The 23,420-nt window shown below is 34.8% G+C and overlaps 1 protein-coding gene across 1 annotated transcript; it reads right to left on the bottom strand.

Moving 5' to 3' along the window:
* Positions 1-11,360: 11,360 nt before the first annotated feature.
* Positions 11,361-15,544, bottom strand: LOC121758643 (serine/arginine-rich splicing factor SC35-like). Its single transcript, XM_042154021.1, has 8 exons — positions 15,144-15,544; positions 14,985-15,063; positions 14,565-14,644; positions 14,408-14,474; positions 14,115-14,192; positions 11,973-12,194; positions 11,669-11,882; positions 11,361-11,580 (listed from the first exon to the last, which is right to left on the bottom strand). Exons 1-8 carry the CDS (start codon positions 15,217-15,219, stop codon positions 11,575-11,577), a joined length of 822 nt encoding a protein of 273 aa, XP_042009955.1. The 5' UTR covers positions 15,220-15,544; the 3' UTR covers positions 11,361-11,574.
* Between the last annotated feature and the right edge of the window lie 7,876 nt (positions 15,545-23,420).

Genomic DNA, 23,420 nt, shown 5'->3' with positions numbered 1-23,420 from the left:
GGGACGGAACCTGCAACGCTCCGTCTCTTAACCGTCTCTATACCGTCCCTTAATCACTATTCATTCAATTTCATTTAGAATTTTTTTTTCTACCCAATTCAATTTAAACAAACACACTTTATTAAAAACCACACTTTATTAAAAAACACACAAACTAAATAAACACAAAAAATAAAAAAGACACAAAATAAAAAATTTGGTTTATGAAAATTTTGAGTTGAGATCCCACCCGCCGGAGCCGGAACTGCCGTAGTTGCCGTCGCCTTCGCCTGACATCTTGAGTTGGTTTATGAAAATTTGAGAGAAAATTTAGATGATAGGAAGAATAGATGTGTAGTTGTGTGTGAAATGATGATGAGTTTAGGAGTATTTATAGAGTAAAAAAATTAATAAAAAATCAAAAAAATTATAAAAAAAAAAACAAAAAAACGGTATTATTACCGTTACAATTTTTTTTTATTTAAATTCGAATTTTTTTAAAAAAAATATTTATTGCGTCAGCACGTGACGACGCCCACTCGCGGGCCGGCGAGTGGGCGTCACGCACGACGCCGGGTTGCTCCACGTCGCCTCGGCGCGTGGCGAGACAGCCCGTCTCGTGGCTCGCCAGGACGAGACGCGGGACGAGACGCGGGACGAGATGGGACGAGATGGAGGCTGCAACGCGTCGCGCCGACGTCCCGTCTCGCCGGGACGAGATACGAGACGCTGGCGAGACCCGTAGTGGATGGTCTTACAATTTATCCTCATTGATTTTATGCATTTTTAGTCACCTTCAATTATAACAATAGGACACTTCTTTCTTCAAAATACTAGGAGTAGTATATTAGGTCAAGGAACAGCATCTAAAGACTTCTAAGAGAGAGAGAGAATGTGATATTAGTATTATTTACAAGCAATTTATAGTAGGTTCTAGCTAGTTCGTTTCATTTAGATCTACACCTATAAATATTACACTCATGTTTATACATTATAAAAACACTTTGTTTTACAAAATATGATTTGTTTCTGGTATACCAAATAATATAACTAAATTTATGGACAGTTCTATAATTTGATTTATTATTGTTATTTACTATTACTACTAGTTTAATATATTTATAGGTTTTGTATTTGATATAGTACAAGATAAGAATACCTTATAAAGTTGGTCTACTTGTTACATTTTTGTATGTATATTGATAATGAATTAATGATTAGCTAAAACATAAATTATTGATATTTTTAAATTTCTACTATTTCTATTACTACTAATTTTATAGTAGTATAATCTCGATATATGCCAGCGCCAATTCACGGTGATTCTATTAGCTAGTTTCGTACCAAAAAAATCATGTTGCATGTAACAAAATGGTAAGTATAATTCATGGAATCTGATTATAACTTGCGTTCTTGATTTCTTAAGTTGTCAAAATTCCTGCATATTGACGATTAAATATAACTTGCTTTCTTGATTTCTTTAGCTGTCAAAATTCCTATGCATTGATGATTCAATGTGAAGCAACATGAAAAGGTGGCTCGGCAATTAATTAAAAGCATTTAATTCTATCTTTAATCATTGCATATTACTTGCAATAATTTAGTAATGATTAGTAACTTTGCGTCTATGGGTCGATTATCTTCAACTAAATTTACATATTCATAAATGGGAACGGCCAAACTGGTAGCCCACAATATATTACTTCTGGCCAACACTATACATAAAGTGAGTGAAGATATGAATTTTAATTTTTTACCATCCTCCAATGAACTAGTAGTATTATTTCTGGCAAACACTATTGTTTATTTCCCTGTTATAAACAATAATGCTGAGAAACTTTTGCGAAATTATAAAATTTAAAGTACTCTGTGTGCCGTGCTACTTGCACATTTTATTTTCGGATTGTCCCAAACTATTTGCATTATTTCTAATTTAAGTAAGAATTATAGTATATAATTAAGATATTAGAGTTAATTAAGTGTTTTCTTATTAAATGTTGTCTTATTACACTTAAAATTATAAATTAATTACATAATTACTCATGTTTAAATTTATATTGTCAAAATGAAAAGTGTGAGTAGTACGATGTGAAGGGAAAGAGAGTATATAATTACAAGAAGAAGTATATTATGTGTCTATATTAGCTTCAAGTGTGACTAGTCTGACCACATAATTATGTGTCTATATTAGCTTCAAGTGTGACTAGTCTGACCACATAATTGAGCCAAAATATCATGTTACAAATTAAATAAACCTTTTTGCACCATTAAAATTAACACCGGATTCAATCACATTATTAATCTGGACATTGTGTCCCACCAATCTTATTGCTCAATGCATATATTATAATTTTATCTTCAACGTGATGAATGAATTATTGTAATACAGTGAAGTTTAATTGAAGATGTACACTAATATATTTTTTTATCAAAATGTGCTGCGATAGAACAAATGAGTTTGAGAATAAGAAAATAGAATAAGACAAAGCATGCTTCGTGGATGGTTGGTTGCATCTGTCTTGATTATCTCATTCTCATCACTACTTTAGATGAGTTTTTCGTACTTCAACTCAAATTTTAAGATTTCCCACCTATTCATGATTTTTCTACCAAATATCATGTAATAAGCGGTGTTTCTAAAATCTTCAAAAATTTCTTTTTTCCCTTTAATTAGTAAGTTGATGGTTTGATTCACCTAAAGGGATTAATGTATATGTTGGAGATTTTTGGTTTTTCTTCTGGTTAGGATGACAAATTGTGTGGATTGAGTCGTTATCAGATCAACTTGATAACAACACAATCCAATAAGGCATAACTCGAACCTGACCTATTAAAGAAATTCTCAATTATTGGCACGACAATTTTTGGTATGTAAGTATGTTGATTATAAAAAATTAGCAACATGTTTGGTTCGACAACTTTTTTGGTCAGGTTCGACATTTTAATCCAATTATTGAAAAGTTAATCAATTTTTGGCACGACAATCCTAACTCGAACCAAACATGTTGTTAATAATTTGTATATTTATAGAATGTGGACGTGTTCAAATAATTGGATTTAAATATAAGTATGTTGCTAATTTTTCTCAATATATTGATTAAAATGTGAAAAAAATAACATTTAATATAATTGGTATAATAATGATAAAAATAGATAACTAAAGAATGATTTGTTTAGTGGTATAATATAGTTTATATATTTATATATTAGTAGTAGACTAATAGTATGATTTTGTATAATAGTTGTTATTCTAATAGATGTAGTATATTTTATATAAATAAAATTATTATTTGTGAATATATTCTTGATAGATACGAATATACACTTATTGAGTAATATGATTTGTATATAGATATATAATTATTCATATTATAGTTATCGCTAGATTAATACAATTTGTATAATAATTATTCTCTTAATGTGTATAATGGTATTTATTAGTTAACATACACATAAACTTATACACAAACAAATCGATAATGATAAAGAATTAAAGAATAATATTTATGTAATTATATTTGTTGTTAAGTTATAATAATAGAAGATAGTCAAGATATAAACTAATATAAACAAAGATGATGGAGATGTATCATGTAGTTATAAACAAGGAGTTTTATCCCACATTGAAAGAAAGAGCAACACATCCAAGAATATGTAGCTATAAAAGGGAATCATCCAATGCACTCTATTTTCAACCCAAAGGCTCAAGTCCATCATTAAGTGTAAATTGTAACTTATAAGTTGTGACTTGTGACTTGTAGTCTCGTTAAAATAAACAATAAAACGATAAGAAGAAAAAAAATTTAGGAACAGCCGAACCGGCCCGGAACCGGCGGTTTTGAACCGCCGCCAGAACTGCCGGTTTTTTGAACCGGAACCGTCGAGGACCTTGGCGGACCGGTTCAGGTTCAAGGAAATCTTGAACCGTGTAAAAAAAACCTCCGGTTCCGAATCGGAACCGGCGGTTTTCGAACCGTGTGCATGCCTAGGTGAAGCCCAATCGTTTTCTGAAATGAATAGAAATTAATGCTAGGTGGTTTAGAAAATAAATGAAGTATTTCTATCTTGTTGTAGTAGGATTAAAATGATTATGTTTAAATAAAAGGATTAGCCTGCACTTATAGGATAGGCTACTTAGTTTGACCAAATATTAGGTGCTGAATAATTAATGTACAACTATTGTAACTTCTTCGCCAGTTTACCATGTGATTTGGGAGTTTGAACTTTGAACTTTGAACTTTGAAACGCGTTGGATTAATTTTCCTTTTTAACTTTTGGTAGATCCTTTTTATGAAATGATGTCAATACGCAAAACAGAAAGGATTAAAAAGGGGGAAAACAAGATTAGTTGGTGACATGAAAAATATGATACTTACTTAGTCAATTTAATTATAGCTCTATAAATGAATGTCATGACTTTGAATTTATTTGTTTTCTTCAATCAAAATATTATATTTTTTTTGTCAGGGATTCACTCCAAATTATCTTACATAAACATCACTTTTATATATTTAAGCGTTTATAGAAGAAAAAAAAACAAAATTAAGAATTGCACTGAAACTCACTTAAGCAAACTAGTTTGGATGGATTTGTTTTTTTTTTCGAAAAAATTGTCAAAAAAACCTTGGGATAAAATTCTTGATGACTAATACATTAAAATACTACAATCACTTGACATTAAGATATGTTCAAAACTTACTATGGAAAATATACTATTAAAAGAGTAACTTAGCAAACAATGTTAACTGCGTCATAACACTCTGTTAGTTGGAGTTTAGGGCGACGTTTAACGTTGGTCAGATAATTTGCTTAGAATCAGTGTAACAAATGTAAGTTTATAGCTAAGCATTAAGATAGCTTTTTAATTAACGAATTTTGATTGGACATAGAATTTGAGAAGACACATGAGTTATGTAGGTTGTAACATTTTTTTATTTTTTATGTTCATTTTCAATTATGTCACTTAATTTTTCGATAACACAAGCATTGAAACGTCACCTCCTGGATCGAATGCGACTTGGAACAAGATCACCATCATTTCTACGCCGTCTCTATCCTCTCTCGCCTTCGTCTTCACAAAATCATCCTTGATGGCTGGGACTTGGAGGAGGCTCCGGATCATGCACCGACTCCCGACGTCAGCATCAGTCCTACGTCCCCCAAACTGCTTGTCCTCCATGAAACGCTGCACAAGGACTTTTAACCACGGGAGCTCTGCAGTAGTGATGTTGTGGGAACGCCTCCCTTCACCATCTACTCTATCATCTTCATAATCATCATCAGAGTCCAAATACATCTGCTGTGAACTATCCCCCTGCAAATCTGACTCGTCACTTATCTTCACAGAATGACATTCCATCTCTGTGAACTCATCATTATCACAAGTGGCCTTATCATGATTATCATTTAATAGGGATGATTTTGATTCATCAACCTCATCAAGAAAACTACACATCCAGTTCAAGGAACTATTTTCTTCCGTTTTGTGATGAGCATCGAGTTCTTGATCAAGACTTGAAGAATGGTGGATGGGAATAATCAATTCGGTTTCATAACACAATTCTTCATCTACTAATTTCATCCCGTTGAGCTGCAAGTCCCCTTGATTTAACACTTGTGAATCACCTTCAACTCCCAAGTGCATCTCTTCACAAGAAACAAGCTGCGTAGTCAGGCGGGTACTTGGTAGATGCGAGGAGGGAGGTGGGACAACAGCAGATGCCATCGGTGGTATTGGTGAGCGTTGGAGACTTGTCGGACTGAGCAGCGGCTGTAGCACAACAGTGGGCTGCTCGTGGCAGGATCGGCTTTGGGTGGTGGCTGCCGGGGAATTGCTAAACCGATTGAGGGGCTCCATATGTGCAACAACAGGTTCGTGTTGCTGCCTATAAGCGTGTGTCTGCTGCTGCCTCTCGGAGGCGTGCCGACGCCGCTGTGCGGGCCAACAACTTGGGGGTGAGCGTTGCGGTGGCGGCCAGCCGGGAGGCTGTTCATGGCGGGGGCGAAAACGAGTAGGTTGCTGATAGGGAACAATATCGTAGTTGGACGAGTAATGTCGATACGCTGCTTTTGATGCCTGCAATTTTGTCACACGTCGATCGATTGCCTCTAACTTATCGACCCGCCTCTCCATCGAATCCAATCTAAACTCCATCAGATCGAAACGTGCTAGGATTAATTCCACGTCTTGGGGCGAAAGATCGCCCGCCCCTGCAGCGGCACGCTGTGCATTGCTGCCCTCCGATGTATCGCGATGGGGCAGCCGTGGGTTGCTATCGCTGCGTCGGCCGCCGGCCTTGAAACGCCGCGATGTGTCACCAATCAACACTTGAGCGTTGCCGTCCATGGAGAGTTCCAATGAAATCACCAGTTGTTAAGAGCACAATTCTCTTAACGAAGAAATCCTGCGATTACACTCGCAACACACCAATCCGGCGCCCCGAACGTTGGGGTCGGCGGCTCAATTCGTGGCTGTCGCGGAGAACTTCCTCCGTCGGCAGTCTTCAAGGTTTGATAAGGAGTATTGCACAAGTAATGTGGGAATATTATTTCTTCATTCAATGAATAAAAAGATAACAACCTAGCCCTATTTATAATACTAGAATACTAGCTTAGGGAACAAGAAAACAAGATATGAAAATATACTATGAATCAAAAGATATGGGGAATAATAAAAAGATAACTAAATATTTGGGGAATCCTAAGATATAGGGGGATCGTAACAATCTCTTTCTTGCCCGCAAAAGAAATCTTTGTTTACGAATCCTTATCCATGAAGTGTTTTGTTTTGTACAAGTGTCACTTACTTTCTTTTATAATTCCATGATACATTGTTTAACATCTAAAATATATATAAACTTCAAAAATATTTAACTACTTCCCCCTCTTGAAAGCTATTTATTAATCAACATTAGGCCTAACATAAAAATAATAAGTTATGTTTCTTATTTTAAAAATTATTATATTCATATAATAATGCTAGATATACTTATTTATTTACATGACACTATCATATAGATATAGGGAGAATTTTAATTTACTCACTGCCAAGAAAAGAGAATATTCCCTTTTGTCAATGTTACTCCGTCTCAAGATATTAGACTTGTATACCACTTTGGGGTGTCCCAACATACTTTAGTCATTTCTATTTATGGCAAAAATCTATTTTATTACCAACTCCACTTACACCACTAAACAACACCTCCTAAATTCTTGTGCCAAAAGAAACGAGTCTAATATCTTGGGACGGAGAAGTAGATATTTCATAGAAAGTATTGCTTTTCAAATAGAGGGGATAAAATTTCATTTCAGATTGTTTCACAGATGAAAATTCGAATTAAAACGAAATAAAATTTTGATAAAGTTAATTACTATAAGTTATAACCATATCGTTAGATATGATTTTTTTTTTTCTAAACTCTTGTGTGATTAATTAGGTTCCAACGGACAATATTTTATCATTTTGTAAAATCCTTTTCTTGAATAAAAGAGGCCTTAAATTTATAAAATTCAAAACATTTTTCTTTTCTTCCCCCTTATTTATTTCTTATAAGAAACTTCTTTAGGAAACAGAATAAGACATTAAAGGCAAAGGTAGAGAAAATGTGGATGGTGGTCCAATCCTAATTAATACTGTATTATTGAGACAGGAAGCAAATTAAATCCTTGGCTCAAGATTTCCTATTGCCTATATTAATATACTACTACTACTATTACCAACTCCAACTATATAAGCTATTCATTGTACATATGTAAAAGGACCAAAATGCCCATGAAATCATCTTTACATGGTACACCGCCCTACCCCTACTTCACCATTCTATTGCAAAAAAGAGATCTAATGGTAATGTCAATACAAATTAAAATGATCTATAGAGACTTGATAAGTTTTTAAGATTGTGATGTATACCACAAAATATTGTTCAATTTCCAATAGCTTACCAAACAATAGTGCATGTATGATACATCGAAAAAAAAATGCTAAATGGAGGGAAAAAAATTATATCAAAATGGACACTAAACCTCAATTATTTTTCAAATTAAGTAAGATACTTAGCTTTTTTTTGACCTTGATAAATAGGTTTCAAATTAATTGTCGAAGTGATCTCTAACAAAATATTGTTATTTTAATTCACAAAATGCCATCAATAAAATATTTCAGATTTTTCATGAAAAATATATAAATATAAATTTGAAATATCACAAGAATCAAATATTTAAAATAATAGTATCTTAAAAATATGATTTTCCTAAACATACCTGTATAAGAAACATGATTCTAAAAAAAATAAAAACATAGCCCCCAAAATTAAAGTGGAAGCATAATAATAAATAAAAAGGCGCCAACAAACAAACCCCTCTCCTCTCCTCTCCCTTTTATATATATATATATATATACCGATCGACCCTTCTATTTCTCAGAACCGTCTCTCTCCTCTTTCTCTCTGTGTAAATTATTCAGATGGTTTACGCATAGACGACTATATATATATATATATATATATGAGAACGCAATTGCAAACATATGTGTTTGGGAGCGAGATGGGATACACAGAGGTGGAGAAGAGGCAGCTCTTCTTGCGAAGCTACACGTTTTCAAGGAAGCAGAGCGTCTCCCATAGAATCAAAACATCCATCTTCAGAGTGAAAAAGGCCATCTCTGTTCGCTTCACAACCGCAAGAAGGCTGAGGAAGAAGATTTGGTTCAACCTCAAAAACGGTCTCTTCTTCTCCACCAGGCCAAGGAGGCTCAAAAACTACTGCTACTACTACGATTCCCGCCAATCTTCTTGTTTCTGATCATTTCTTCTTTTTATTTTTCACTTTTCTTCTTTTTTTCTTATGCTTGTAAAGCTATGTTTATTCTACTTTTTTTTAAAAATTTAATTTGACATGATCGGAGGCTGTAATAAATATTCTTGTATTCAACTATTAGAATTAGTTGAAGTGATTATTATGAATGGTTGAATTCTTTTGTTAATTATGATGGTATGGATTGATTTCCATAAGGTAGACAGACATGAATCATGATGCTGCCAAGAAATAAATTGAGGGACAGGGTGTAATAATAATGACAATTGTGAAATGCAGCCCTCAATGAAAACAATCTAATAAAAAAATTTTCTGTTTTTTTCTTCTTCTTTTTATTGGTTATGATTTGGATTCCACATACAGAGTTGAGGAACCCATCGTTTAATTTGATTTAGTTTAGATTTTCAATTTCATGTCAAATTTAATGGTCATATAATTTAGGGTATGAAAGTAAAAGATCCATTATTTTATAGGAGTACCATTTAATATGTTCAGATCTTACTCCAGAAATTTGCTGACAATGCGTCCGTTGTGCTCAAGATCCTAGTTATAAATTAGTTCGACAATAGGAGATATAGTAATATTATTTTAATAGAATTTATACTCATTGTGCAAATTGAGTAAGTATACAATTACAAACAGTTGGGGTGAGAAGAAATTAAAGTAGGGGGAAGAACATAGGGATTCATGCCTAATTTCAACTTTGCATTGGATTTTGCATAAAGTCCAACCTAAAAAATGTGAAAAATGTGAAATCCAAGTAAAGGAATACTCTATTATGCAGTAAAGGTGGCAGGAATCGTGAGTCAATTCATTTTTATTCACACCATTCCATTCATACAATTACTATATTCACTGTTTCCCACGAGAAATTCCGTACTTTTATCTTTCCTAAATATTTGCCCTAATATTTTTCATCAAGTTAATACTACTATTTAACCACCTTTTTCATCTTCAATGTGGTTTTCGTTCTTACTATTACACCATAAATTAATGGCAAGTGAGACCAAAGTCATTTGACCGTTTAATTTGTAGCTTCAATTGTGTATATGAACTATTCCTACACATTACATATTGGGGGTTTATATGAGAAAATATACGACATTCATAATTGCATAACTTAATCAGTAAGCCTTTTCTACATAAGTTCTATTTTTTATTAGATTTTAAAGCTAAATATCCATTTATATGGTTGTAACTGACATGCTATTTTTAAACTTATTTCTCATTTTTTCGCAAAAATATTAAAAATAAAAGTATTGAAAAAGTAGATTTGTTACATTCAACTTTTGTGTTAGTTATTCACGGTTACAGCTTTAGCCAACTTCATTAAATATATATGGAGTATTAAAATTTTACAAAATATTCTTATCAAGGTAATAACAAATCCTTACAACGTTGCGACATTTGAGCTTTTCGTACTGTTTTTAAGCTCACGATGATTGATTGCTAAGGATTTAACATGAAATTTGTGCTCTGTGTAGTATACCGATGATCACATTAAAGTGTTGATTTGAATAGAAATCCAGGAACAATAAGTGAAAAGTTAAAGTCAAATGCAATAATTTATAGCATTGACTTTACAAGAGATGGTTAAAAAAGTTGAATATGCGTGAGTGCGATGCAAGAAATTAAAGTAGACTTGAAAGAAATACTACTGATTTTGATCAAATGACACATGTACCGCATCAGATCGCGCGTATGCATGCCTTAATCCACACTTTTCTACATACAAAAATTAATTAATAGATAAGCTTCATATTAGTACTTGCTTAACCATAAACATTAGTATAATAATAATAATAGGGGGCACCTATAGTTCACCACACAAACTTGCTTAATCAAATAATAGTGTGTTTGTCATATCTAACGCATACATCAACAGATAAATTGTACAAGGCACCAGAATATTTCCAAGATTTGTCTTATTAGTGGATAGAATAACAGTGATAACATATGCAAGTTAGGTGAGAGGTAACACAAATAACTTCGTCACACAAAATGAAGTAATCAACTGGATTATATTATGATATACTACATGATGCAGACTTCCATTTTATATAATCACACACCCTCTCTCTCTCAAACTAGCACTTAATTGGATGATTACATGTGTTCCTTTAGGCTTTGATACTAGTTTCCTTGCATCAATGGATTGTAGAAAATAGAGTCCAATATAAATAACCATGGCATTACTCACACCTCTCAAATAGCAACCTTTCCAACTAATAAGCACAATTAAGAAGCATATCAACTCACACACCAAAAAGGTTCAACATCTTACCACTCTCAAGCATAGGAACATCGACAAACATGTAACCAGGAAAGAAATACCTACGCGTCAAGTGGTTTGAAATGCTACTGGGAAAGAGAAATACAAAAGCTGCATCAACATCTACTGTATCATCTAAAAGAAGCTTCAATAGCTGCAAGCATCATCTTGTCAACCAGCAACTATCCTCAGGAACACACACTATAGAAGGCTGGTAAAAGGGTTCTATATAAGTGAAGTTATCAGTAACATATATATTTAGGTAAGAACATAATTAGAAAATAAGAAACACATAAAATGATAAAACTACTGAAATCACAAATTAAACCGCCTCAGAAAGGTATGAGTTTAGACTGGTACATTACTATTTTAAGTAGGCGCAGAATCTAACATAAATCAGAAGGGTAAGTCCACTACCGCCACATATAGATATAATTACAAGATAGATCAAGTTACGCAACGGTAACGCCAGCAAAAAGGAAAAACGATACCACATGAAGAAGTTCGCTCCTTCATTCCTGGTCAAAACATAGCATGGAAGATTGAACATATCTGGGGAAGACAAAATTCTGTCAATCAGTATAGGAAGAAGTTTCAAAAACTTACATCAGCCTCAGAACGTGGGGAGTGGCTCCGAGAAACACGACGACTACGTGGAGGGGGGCTCGGAGAATCAGGACGACCGCGTGGGGAGGGGCTTATAGATGTGCTTGGCCCTTTTTTGTAACTATCCATGGTAGGACTTCCATCCCTAGAAGGAGGTGTTTTGTTTGGAGATGGGCTCCTACGAGGACTGGGACTTCGCCGAATAGGAGAAGCACTTTCATACACAACAAAGCACAATCAAAAATATTTTTTAAAGTGTAGAAACTAATGAAACTTAAATGTTGGATTGTGTTAAAAGATATACCTTCTATAAGACGGACTCCGTCTACGTCTCTCATCATCATCTTTATCATATTTTCCTCTTCCACGTTCTCTACGATAACCAGGACTTCCACTAAGGCTCCGGCTTCGAGACCTACTCCTGCTCCTGTATCGCTTATCTCTGTGCCTGTCATGAGGATAGTCATGCTCGCTTTTATCTCTACTTCTACTGTCGCTTCTCCTACTGCGAGCCCTGTCCCTGTCCCTGTCCCGGTAATCAATCCAGTGGAATTAAGCTCTTGAGGAATACAAGGCAATAGGTCAGAAACAACACTGCTTATAAGCTCCTGATAAATGTTTGCCGAAATAAGTACCTAAACTGCATATAAGATATTAAGATCTAAACATAAGCTCCAACAGTTAGGATGTCAATCGGGCTAACTCGTTCGGGTTCGGGCCAACCCACTCGGGTTGCCGGGCTATTTGAGGCTAACCGATCGGGCTATTCGGGCCAAAAAACTTTAAAAAATAATCTCTTGTATCGAAATTTTCCTCTATAAAATGATTTTAAATTTTAGATATTTTTTATTCTTAGTTTTAGAATTATATATAATCTTATAAATTTTCATAGTTTTCTTCAATAATAGTTGAAGAGAAGTCTTTCTTCTCGATAACTACAACATAAACAAAGATAAATCAAAATTAAATCAATCAATTTAAATTAAAGCTTGTGTTCGTGTCATTATTTTGGTATTGTTCATATTTAATTCTTTATGAAAATTAAAAATCATAATTTACATGAATAATTATTAAAATGATAAACATATTGAGATTTTGATGGGGTTAGTTTTTAATTTTGTCTTGATTGGCTTTGGTGGTGGTAAGACAGTAGTGACAGATGATGGAATGATAGAATAATGAAACGGGGTGGAACTAGAAAGTTGATAGTGTGGAATCGATTGGAAAAGTGTAGAATGAAGATTGAAGAAGACTAATGATTGTGCCACATGAAATTCAAAAATACAAAAAATCCCTAATACCTAATATTTTTTAATTAAAAGTTGTATCCCGTCGGACTGACCTGCAACCCATTCGGGCCAACCCGTTTACCGTTTTGTATTCGGGGTACAAAATTACAGCCCTAACCCACTAATTTTACCGGGCTATTCAGGCCGACCCACATATTTTGGGTTGGATTGACATCCCTACCAATAGCTCTTCAGCTCCTAAAAAGATAACTTTATCAACGCATCTTATTTTTTCATCATCTTATGAGCAATAACCAATTTATAAAAATAACCCCATTATCTTTGTTATTTCTATCATATAACCTTCCCATTTCATCTCACCCCCATTCATGATTCTTTCTCTCTATCTCTCTAACTTATAAGCTCTTGAAACATCTTATAAAGATGTTGGGGCATATAAGATGTCTACAATAAGCTTAGACAAACAATGCTAAATGTCCTGTCTTGCATTAGAGAAAAAGTCATTATCAATTTTGACTAATAATTAAAAGTAGGCATTAATGATACTCCCTCCATTCCACCATAGTTCAGTCATTTTCCATTTTGGGAAGTTACTTCATAGTTGAATCATAACCCTATACGGTAATCATTAACTCACTTCTCATTTCCTACTTCCTTCTCTACCTACTTTATTAACTTTTATATTTTATTCTCTCTCTTACTTTTCTATCCCTCTATTTAACACAACATTTTTTTTCTCAAACTTTGTGCCGAAAAGAAACACCTCAGCTATGACAGAACGGAGGGAGTATTAAAGTAAAACAAATAAGCAAATACTCCCTCCGTCCACGAATAGGAGTCTCATTTCTATCCGGCACGGGTTTTAAGAAACGTTAAGAAAAGTGGGTGGAAGAAAGTTAGCGGAATAGGGGTCTCACTTGTATATATTAGTTTTAAATGATATGTGAGTGGAATGAGTTAGTGGAATGTGGGGTCTCTTTACCATTTATGGTAATTATAAACCAGGACTCCTATTTGTGGACGGACCAAAATGGAAAAACGAGACTCTAATTCGTGGACAGAGGGAGTAGTAATTATCCAGTAGAACACGTATCAACATATACTTAGACAAATCAATACACACACACACACACACCTCATGAAACAAATTATTATTTCCAATGATCACAAATAAGCATAAAACCAAGGTTCCCTACCTCGGGCGAGGACTGCGGCTTCTTGACCTTCCTCTGGACCTCAACCTGGAAACAGGTTCCTCAATCCTACCTCTATGACTGATAAAAACCAGAAAGATTTGTTAGTCTTGGTATTCCGAGGAACCTATGATATCTAAATGAAAGTTTAGTACTTGTTGAAGATATAACTCCAAGTTCTCAACATTGATAGGCGCACCAAACAAAATATGAAATCATATATAGATAATTCAACCAAAACCCCCCTATTCAAAACTTAAAATTGCAACTCTAAAAAGGAAGAAGAGAAATCTCACATCCGTTCAGCATTGGGCCCATATTTAGCAAACTGAACCATTATTTCTCTCCCATCAACAACTCTTCCTGCACCACACAGTATATCATTCTCAGACGACAGAGAAGTGGAGATTTACACTATCATACAAACTATCCCAAAAAATAATTCCAACTCACCATCTAGCTTCTCAACAGCCTTCTGAGCTTCATCTTGATATTTATATCGTACAAAAGCAAAGCCCTTCGAGTCCCCCGTTCTGATATAAGAAAGAACACATTTCCAAAACATATTTAAAGACATTTAACACGAATATTACATTACATGTATAAGGTGTTAAGCAGTTCAGCTCACAAATTGACATTGTGAAATTACACTTACACAGAGATAAACAATTTGAAATCACAAAAAGAGTTCCTTGTACTCACACATGTACCAATCATATTAATCCAGCACAAAAATTTCCACCATTTGAATTATCTCTCAAACAATGTTCCAATACAACCACAAACAAAATAATCCCCAAATAAACTTACTCAGATTTTGCTTGCATTATTCACGCACAAATACACACCAATGCAAACATACAAAAGCATTACCTCCGGTCCCTGGGAATGAACACATCCACGACTTTGCCATACTTATCAAAGAGTGGAAACAAATCATCCGCCGTAGTACCTGAATAATTCCACGAATATAAGAAAAACGAGATGAATTAACAACAAAAAGGCAAGTGAAGAAGGGGATGAGTGGAATACGAAAAGTGATATTGAGGACGAGAAGGGAGAAGGTGTCTCGGATGTCCGGCGGCCCAGATCTGCCGAAGTGCGACATGGCTTCGATTCAATCAGAAGGGGAAATTCGAAATTAGGGATTCGCTAATTTTTCTTCTATTTTCAAAAGAATTTGCTTTTGTAGGCTTGTGCACGCGTCATCGTCATCGTCATCGTCATCCTTTACCCAAAATTGGAAAACGAATATCTATTTATAGAACTGAACAAATGTAATCCGAATTAGATTAACAAATTGAGTCGAAATAAATACTTTCGACTTGAATTTTTCGAAATCGGATCTAATAGAATTTCTTTTGACTAGAAATTCAGAGGCCTATCATCCCACCCCGCTAGAGTGAGCTTCCAGAGTGCCAATGATTGTAACTGTTACTCTTGTTGGGAGGCAACCTAACTAAGGTACCATTTTAGTTTTTATTTTATTTAATTTTACTCCCTCCGTCTCCAAAGAGTATGAACTTTGGGTTCGACACGTGTTTTAATAAATAAGGAGAAAAGTAAGAGAAAGAGAGAGGTATGGTAGTGGAAATAATGTTAGTGAAGAGTTGGGTCCATATTATTATAATGATATAAGTGTTAATGATAATGATATAAGTTGTAAATAAAATGATGTGTAGAGGTAGTATGTTGTTTGAATTTTTCAAAATTAAAAAGTTCATACTCTTTAGGGACGGATGAAAAAGGAAATAGTTCATACTCTTTGAGGACGGAGGAAATATTTATTTTTGTATTTTAGCATTTAGGAACCACTGACACGCCGGTTAGCAGTACGTTGCTCAGCGGTTCGTTGACCGAGTCATGAGAGGCAATAAGCATGTGTAACACCTAATAAATAGGCTCAGGAAAAATACTACTATTTCCACAAGAGAATATTCAATTAGAGATTTTTCAAAAATTAATTCAATATATATAATACTATAGAAGATATATAAATTAAAAAAATTATCAACCAATGAGATTGTACCATTTATTACATTAATTTATTCATTTGACCATTGATTTTATAGAGTAATATCTTATTACTCACATCAATCACACCCTATTGGAGTAGTATATTAACAATAATGCTAAATAACTATGTTGTGCAGTTGGCTTCTTTTCTGCCATGGCAAGTGATTGGCAAGAGATCAATTCCCAGCAAAAACAACCCCCAACCCCCTAATTTAAGAGTGTAGCCATTTTTTCTTGATTCTTCCTACATCTTTATTTTCCCTTATGTTTCTTACTTGAATTTGTTTCTTATAAAAATTATACTTTAATATATACATTTGAGGGGAGTGATCAATTGCTAACTAATCATTTAATTACTAACTACAACTAATTTAGGGTTTAGAAACACAATGTCGATATAGTACATCAACACAAAGACATGACAATGTCCATACAATATCATATTGACATTTTGTACAAGCATTGTATTGATATAAAGATGTTAACGAAACTTATGAAAATTTTTGATTTTTTTTTTAAATTTTGACATCAGAACATATGCAAGTGAGATCTCGTTAGAATCATTATGAAATTATCTTTAATTTGATATATGTTGTGCGAAAAAATAATTTAAATCGAGAAAGTTATATGCGTTTTAAGTTGTGAGATATTTTTAAAAAGTTAGTTACAACTAATTTGTTGTAAATTGACGTTAATACCTATTTACGTTTTTTGTTGATCGTATTGACATTACGGGACTGATGATCTAGAGCCTTGATTTGAATATTTAATGACTATTATTTAATTGTAGTTAACAATTAAATATTGAATTTGCAATATAACACTCTCCTACATTTGAGAGTCTTATTCTCACTATAATAGCAATTACTAATTTTTTTCTTACATTTTACATTGATTTCTCTATTTTTTATTTTATGTGTTCTTATTTATAGTATCACTTTTTTTCTACATTTTTTTATCCTACAATTTAGAATTCAATTCAAGTCTTTCTTTCTTTCAATAATTTATGTTTTGTTTTATTTATTTTTTAAAACTCTCTTTTTCGATAAAGTTATTTTTTTACGTTGCCGTTGCGTCTATCAACAACCATTTTACACATATCTCTATCTTTTATAATTGATTCTCTAATTCGTCGGAATATAAAAAGTACCGTAGTACTAGGAACACTGGTTTGGGCACCCCACCATTAAAATTCTGCGTCCGCCACTGCATCTGTAACGACCCGCTAAATCGTTACCTACACGAAAGAATAAACCACGTATCAAGTAAACTTTCGACAACAAATCGAGACGAAAAGTTGGATAAGAACCGCGTCACATCAGGCACGTTTTCCAATTGGATAAGAATCACGTCACATCAGGCACGTTTTTCAATGCCGCATTAATTACTCGTCACATCGAAACGGAAAGACGTGAATTTTTGTCTTTTATGAAATTTTTTTTCTATAAATAGCACCTCCCTTCATTTCATTTCTTTGACGTCAATTTAGAAATCCGAGAGAGAGAAAACGAGAGTAGGAAAACCGAGAGTTAGAAGAGAGAGAAAGAGAGAGAGCGCCGCCGGAGGCGGCGACGGTGGACGGCGGCGCTGCGGATCCGCGACGGCGGATTCGTGGCAGCGGCGGCAGCGGTGAAGGGAGAGGGACGAATCGTGTCAACGTTTGTTTCTACCGTTCGTTTTTCTTGATTCAAGAAGGAATAACTAAGATTTTCTTCTCATCTCCTTCATTGAAACTTTATTCTAGAATCCTACATGCATATAGAGGGTGTATGAATCATAGATCGCAATGTTAATCGGTGGGAAAGTGAGTTTGCTTGAGAACTTTGATAGTTATGTGATTTTAATTAAGTTGTGTGAAGTTTGGTTTGAATCCTTGGTAAATAATCTAAGTTTATGTGCAAACATGTTAAGAGAGTCTTATCAAGCATGATTGTGTGTTATAAGCATGAGAAAATTTTGTTTGGATGATTGTGGAAGAAACTCAAATTTCGAAATTTTGAGTATGAAATCTGTGGTGTTCGGACAGTGGATTCCGATGTGTATTTGACTGACCAAACGATCGAATTTTGGTATAAAAATTTTACTGAGTTAATTTCAAGGTATTTTCTGTGTCTCGTATAAATTTCAGCTCTTTTTGTCAAGAAATGAATTTTTAAAAAATGTTTGAAGTCGACTGCGCAATTCTGCCATAAACTGGTATTCTCGGCCAGAATGTTTCGAAATCTGTTTGACCGACCAAATGACCTCCGTTTGATGTGATTCTTGAACTAGATGAAAATTTGAAGTGTCTTCTGAGTCTTGTGAAAATTTTAGCCTTATTGGACATCGTATGAATTTATGGTGGATTTTTCAAATGAACTGCGCAGTGCTGCTAGAATTTTTTTATGTTCCGATCAGAGACTTGCATAATGTTTTGACTGACCAAATGATATGATTTCGGTGTGAAATTTTAACTGGGTGAACTTGAATGTGTCTAATGTGTTGTGACCAAATTTTAGCGTCATATGAGGTCGGAACGATTATTGGTGATTTTTACAAGCCAACCGCGCAGTTCTGCCGGTTTCGTTGTTATGTGAAATATCTTTTGTACTAAGTTTGATGAATTATATGATGCATGTGTGATTTGAGAAAAGTATTATGACATGTCTTTCTTGTGTTGGTGAATGTTGGGATGGGTGAGAGAACGATAAAAAAAGGGGAACAGTAGGACATGCATGATAATATAAGTTTACGAAAGACTGATTTGTGTTGTCATTGGCAAGGGTGATTGAGTATACGTGAGCTCGAGGAACGAGGGTTGCCTTAATTGGATATTGAATGGTTTAAGCAAACGAGGTGGGCTTTCTTTTACTAAACTCTTTTACGCTTTCAAAAGTATGATTATGATGTAATAAGGGTGGTTTAAAATGTTATGTCATGCCATGTTTGTTTTGATGATGAGATTGTGCCTGATGCCTAGTTTGTGAGTGCGCTCCATTAGGCCACAGGGCTATGTTAAACGAATTCGGGTCTGAGTAGGGCCGCAAACCCTATCAGGCTGTGTACACAAGTGGGATCGTGAGCCGTCCTTGCTAGTCGGCCGGTCTCGTGGGCGAATAGTGTGGCCACACTTTCGTCGCACTATGGAAAGGGAATGTGATTGAATGATTGATGAGAAAGTGGGGAGATTGATTGTCTGGCCAGACTTTGAAATGTTTTTGTGTTCTCGTGATATTTCTTAACTTCACATAAAACTCGAGATCACTGGTATGGATGACATAACTGTTTTTATGAAAATGTTTTCGGCATGAGCCCATTGAGTACAACAAGTACTCAGCTCTGCATGTGTTTTCCCTATGTGCAGGTTGAGCGGGATGTTGCGGTGGATGTTGAGTCGGCCTAGGGATTTTGGATGCGTTGTGTCTTCATACATAGGCGTCATCCTAGACTCTCTTAGAAACCTTATTTCCGCTGCTATATTTTTGAACTAAAATATTATTCTTTAAGCTAATTGAGGCTTTCTTATGAACTGTTATCCTTAAATGCTATTCTTAATGTTTGTCCCTTGGTCACGATCGCCTCGTTTGTAACACCCCTAGTATGGGCGGTCGTGACAGAGTGGTATCAGAGCTTCGTTCTTTCGCTCTGGTCCGAGAGTCTTCTTTCACCTTAAGTCTAGAATAGTAAACCTTAAACTGGAAGTGTCACGAAGGCTCAACATCCAAAGCATCACGCTCAACCAAAGAAAGTGAGGTATGTTTTAAGTTGTTGAAAGAATGTGAGATCGATGTATGAAATTGATGATGATATGATGAGGATGTTTTAGCAAGTGTACGCATGTGAATGAATGTTATACGTGAAGCTGAATTTTGATGATATGATTATGTGGAATATGAGTACGATTGACATGAAAATTTAAGCACGTGTTATATTTGTGAACACGATGTTGTGATAGTATTATTATGTGAAGTATGCGCATGATTGACAAGATGATCTAAGCACGTGTGGTATGTTAATCATGATATTGTTATGGTGTGATTATATGGAGCATGAGCAAGACTAGTATGATGACTAAGTATGTTTTATATGTGTGAAAGTACTACGACGTGATCTTGTCAACATAGGATGATGGAGTGTTTTACATGAAGGACGAAAGTTGATGAGTTGTTTTGAGAATGTTAAAATTTTTAGAAAATAAATGAGTAATCTAAGAATGTTGTTTCAAACATATATGTGAAGTGCATGAGTGTTTTGTTGGAATACAGATGTTTATATTGTGGAAAGTTGTTAAAATTTTAAAAAAAAAATTTTAAAAAAAATATCTTTGAACTTCAAATGAAATATGTTAGTTCTTTCTTTTGGGAAAATTAATTGATCAATGGAAAATGTTGTGTTTATGATTTGTTAAAAAAAATACCTTTTCAATTGGAAAATTGAGCCATGGAAGTGTGATGTTATATATGTTATGAGGTGCGAAGTATGAAGCGTTACTCTATGGAGTGTTTTATACGAGTGATGAAAGTGGATGTTCAAGTATGTTTTGAGTTTGGAGTCAAAACTTTTACTCTAAAGATGAAAGTGAGATGTGAAAATTTTGAGGAAAGTGTGAGAGTTTGAAGAAAATTTTATTTCAAAAGTTTTGAATGATAATGAGAAGTGTGAAAGTGTTTTGCTTTGAGATGTGAAAATGTCGTGTGTTATAGTACTTGTTGTGATATTTTATTATCTACGAGATGATGAAATGTGTCGTGAACTTAGAGTGCCGAAGATGTAGACCTAGTTGACCACGCGGACCGTAGTTCTAATTTGAAAACTCACCTATTGCTTCCCCGAGCAATGAAAACGACGAGAATGAAAAGTGGGGCAAAATTTCCAAATTATCGAGATATGAGACGAGAGGATCGAGATAGAGGATGGAGACCGGTGGACCATGAAATTTTTTTTTTCTATTTCTTGGAATGACGCTATGAACTTTGTATGCGAACATAGAGTGCCTAAGAAGTATGTTAGATTGAATGATATCGAATTTAGTTGTTGACAACTGCAATATCACTTTTCCGAGTGATATGACAAATGGAAATATGTGGTGTGAACTCGAACTTTATCGAATGATTACAAATTCAAATTTTTTTTCCTGAATGACGAGAACAAGGAGAATGCGAAAAGACGTAGCATATGATAAAGAGTTTAAGAAAAGAAGAAGTGCAAATTGAAGAGATGTTCCAAACGAGAAAATGTTCGAGGCAAGAAGAGATGCGAAATGATGTAATCCTACAACGGATGTAGAGATCATACCTGCGATCTAATAGATAAATCCGATCTTCGTTCAAAAGAGGCGATGCGGCGAAAATGACCGTTATATCATGTTGAGAGCGCGAGTATAACTACAACGCTTTAAGAAAATGACGATTATCACGTGCAAGGAATATATGAAGATATGGCTTCCGAATACTGTTATTAGTTGTAACGACACGATGAATCTTAACTTGGAATCAACAGTTTCGTAGAACGATGTTACCATGTTCGGCCTCAGAAAGATGAACGTGAGAGCGTGACCCTCGTAGCTGGAATGAATGATTTCAATCAACAGTACTTACTTGGATTATAAGAAATTCTTTTTGGAATCTTTCAATTAACGGTGAGCCTTTGTCTAATTACGACCTTGTTTGACTCACAATTCGCAATTATTGCACGTTATTTCTTTTCCTATATCGAGTCATGACTCACTTTCAGTTCTTGAAAATTGTGTTTGCCTTCGTCATTTTTGGACATCTTGATTAGTAGTCTTCTTTGATTCATCTTTTGTAAGGACAATATTTTGACTTTATGAACTTCCGCCTTTGAACTTCATTTCTAAAGTTGGTTGCAGTTATAACTTTCAGTACGATCCCATTCCCAAACATGTTTCTTCAAATGATGGAATATTCTTCTTGGAACTTTTGTACACCTTTTTATTTCGTAACTATGCATGCGGCAAGTTCTTCCTTGCAGAAGTGAAATTCTTTTTAGCTCAGTTTCACTACAGATATTGTTTCATGCTCAATGATTTCCTTTCTGCAACACCAAGTTAAGGCTATTGTGTCTCTTTTTCCTTAACGTGGTTGATCTAGCCGATCTTCCTAAAAAGTTCACTTCACGTTGGTTGCAACCCTGTGAATCCATTGATGTGACATCATTATTCAATAACATGATGTCGTCGAACCATGATCAGTGCTACCTCATGACATTTGTCTATGCTTCTAAATCCTCCCACGATTGATCATCTCATGTCATGACATGTTTGAACCATCATTCATTGATGCCAAAACTTTGCAAATTTGATTTGACAATTGAAATATCTTATTTGGCAGCCTACTATGGAATTTGAGACCTGATTCAGTTTCATCCTGTTTTCAAGGCCTATCTCATATTCTTTCGAGCTCTCGTCAGAAGTAAAGTCCCAACCTTTATGAGTTTATTTGAAACCTTAATTTCCAGAATGAACATGATCAAGATCAATGAAACTTAGACCCTGCCTTATTTTTTCAAACCAATTTCTGCAAGTTGGTGATGAGATCTAAAAGAGTCGAACTAGAAGTGTTGTTCTTGTTTTCTTGATTAATTCTACAACCTTTCTGATTAAGACACCTTCAGCAGTGTTGCTACAATTTTGAATTCAGTTCATATCCAAGTAAGACTGCTTGATCAATTTTCGAGTTCTTGATACTAGACTTGGAGAAAAGGATGGGGTTGAGCTTTTCGAATGCACACGGGGAAATAAGTTTCTATACTCAGACATGCGTAAAAGTGATGCACCAGCTAGAGGTAAATTTCTTTTCAAACCCCTGGCGACGAGCCGACTATTTTTGTAAGGGATTTCTTTAAATCGACAAACCTCTATAATCTCCGCATTGCGAGCAACCATGATGATAAGGAAAGGGCGTCCGGCGTATCTTGTGTACTTGAACGGAGAGGAAAGGAAGGAATTGAGAGTGGAAGAAGTGTCAGTAGTACGAGATTTTTTCTTGATGTGTTTTCCAGAAGCTTTGCCTGGACCGCCAACCGACAGACAATTAGAGTCCACTATTGATTTGGAACCAGGATCTGCGCCAGTATCGAAGGCGCCATATCGAATGGCCCCTAAAGAGTTGGCAGAGTTGAAGATTTAGTTGCAAGAATTGTTAGACTTGGGTTTTATCCGACCCAGTGTGACACCGTGGGGATCGCCGGTGTTGTTCGTAAAGAAAAAAAAAGGATGGAACGATGAGGATGTGCATCGACTATCGTGAGCTGAACAAGATGACCTTGAAGAAAAGTACCCCGAGTTGTTTATGT

The sequence above is a fragment of the Salvia splendens genome, chromosome 12 (genome assembly GCF_004379255.2).
Source record: "Salvia splendens isolate huo1 chromosome 12, SspV2, whole genome shotgun sequence".
Lineage (NCBI taxonomy): Eukaryota > Viridiplantae > Streptophyta > Magnoliopsida > Lamiales > Lamiaceae > Salvia > Salvia splendens.
The sequence above is the reverse complement of the archived record's forward strand: the minus strand, read 5'-3'. Positions and strand labels throughout refer to the sequence as shown.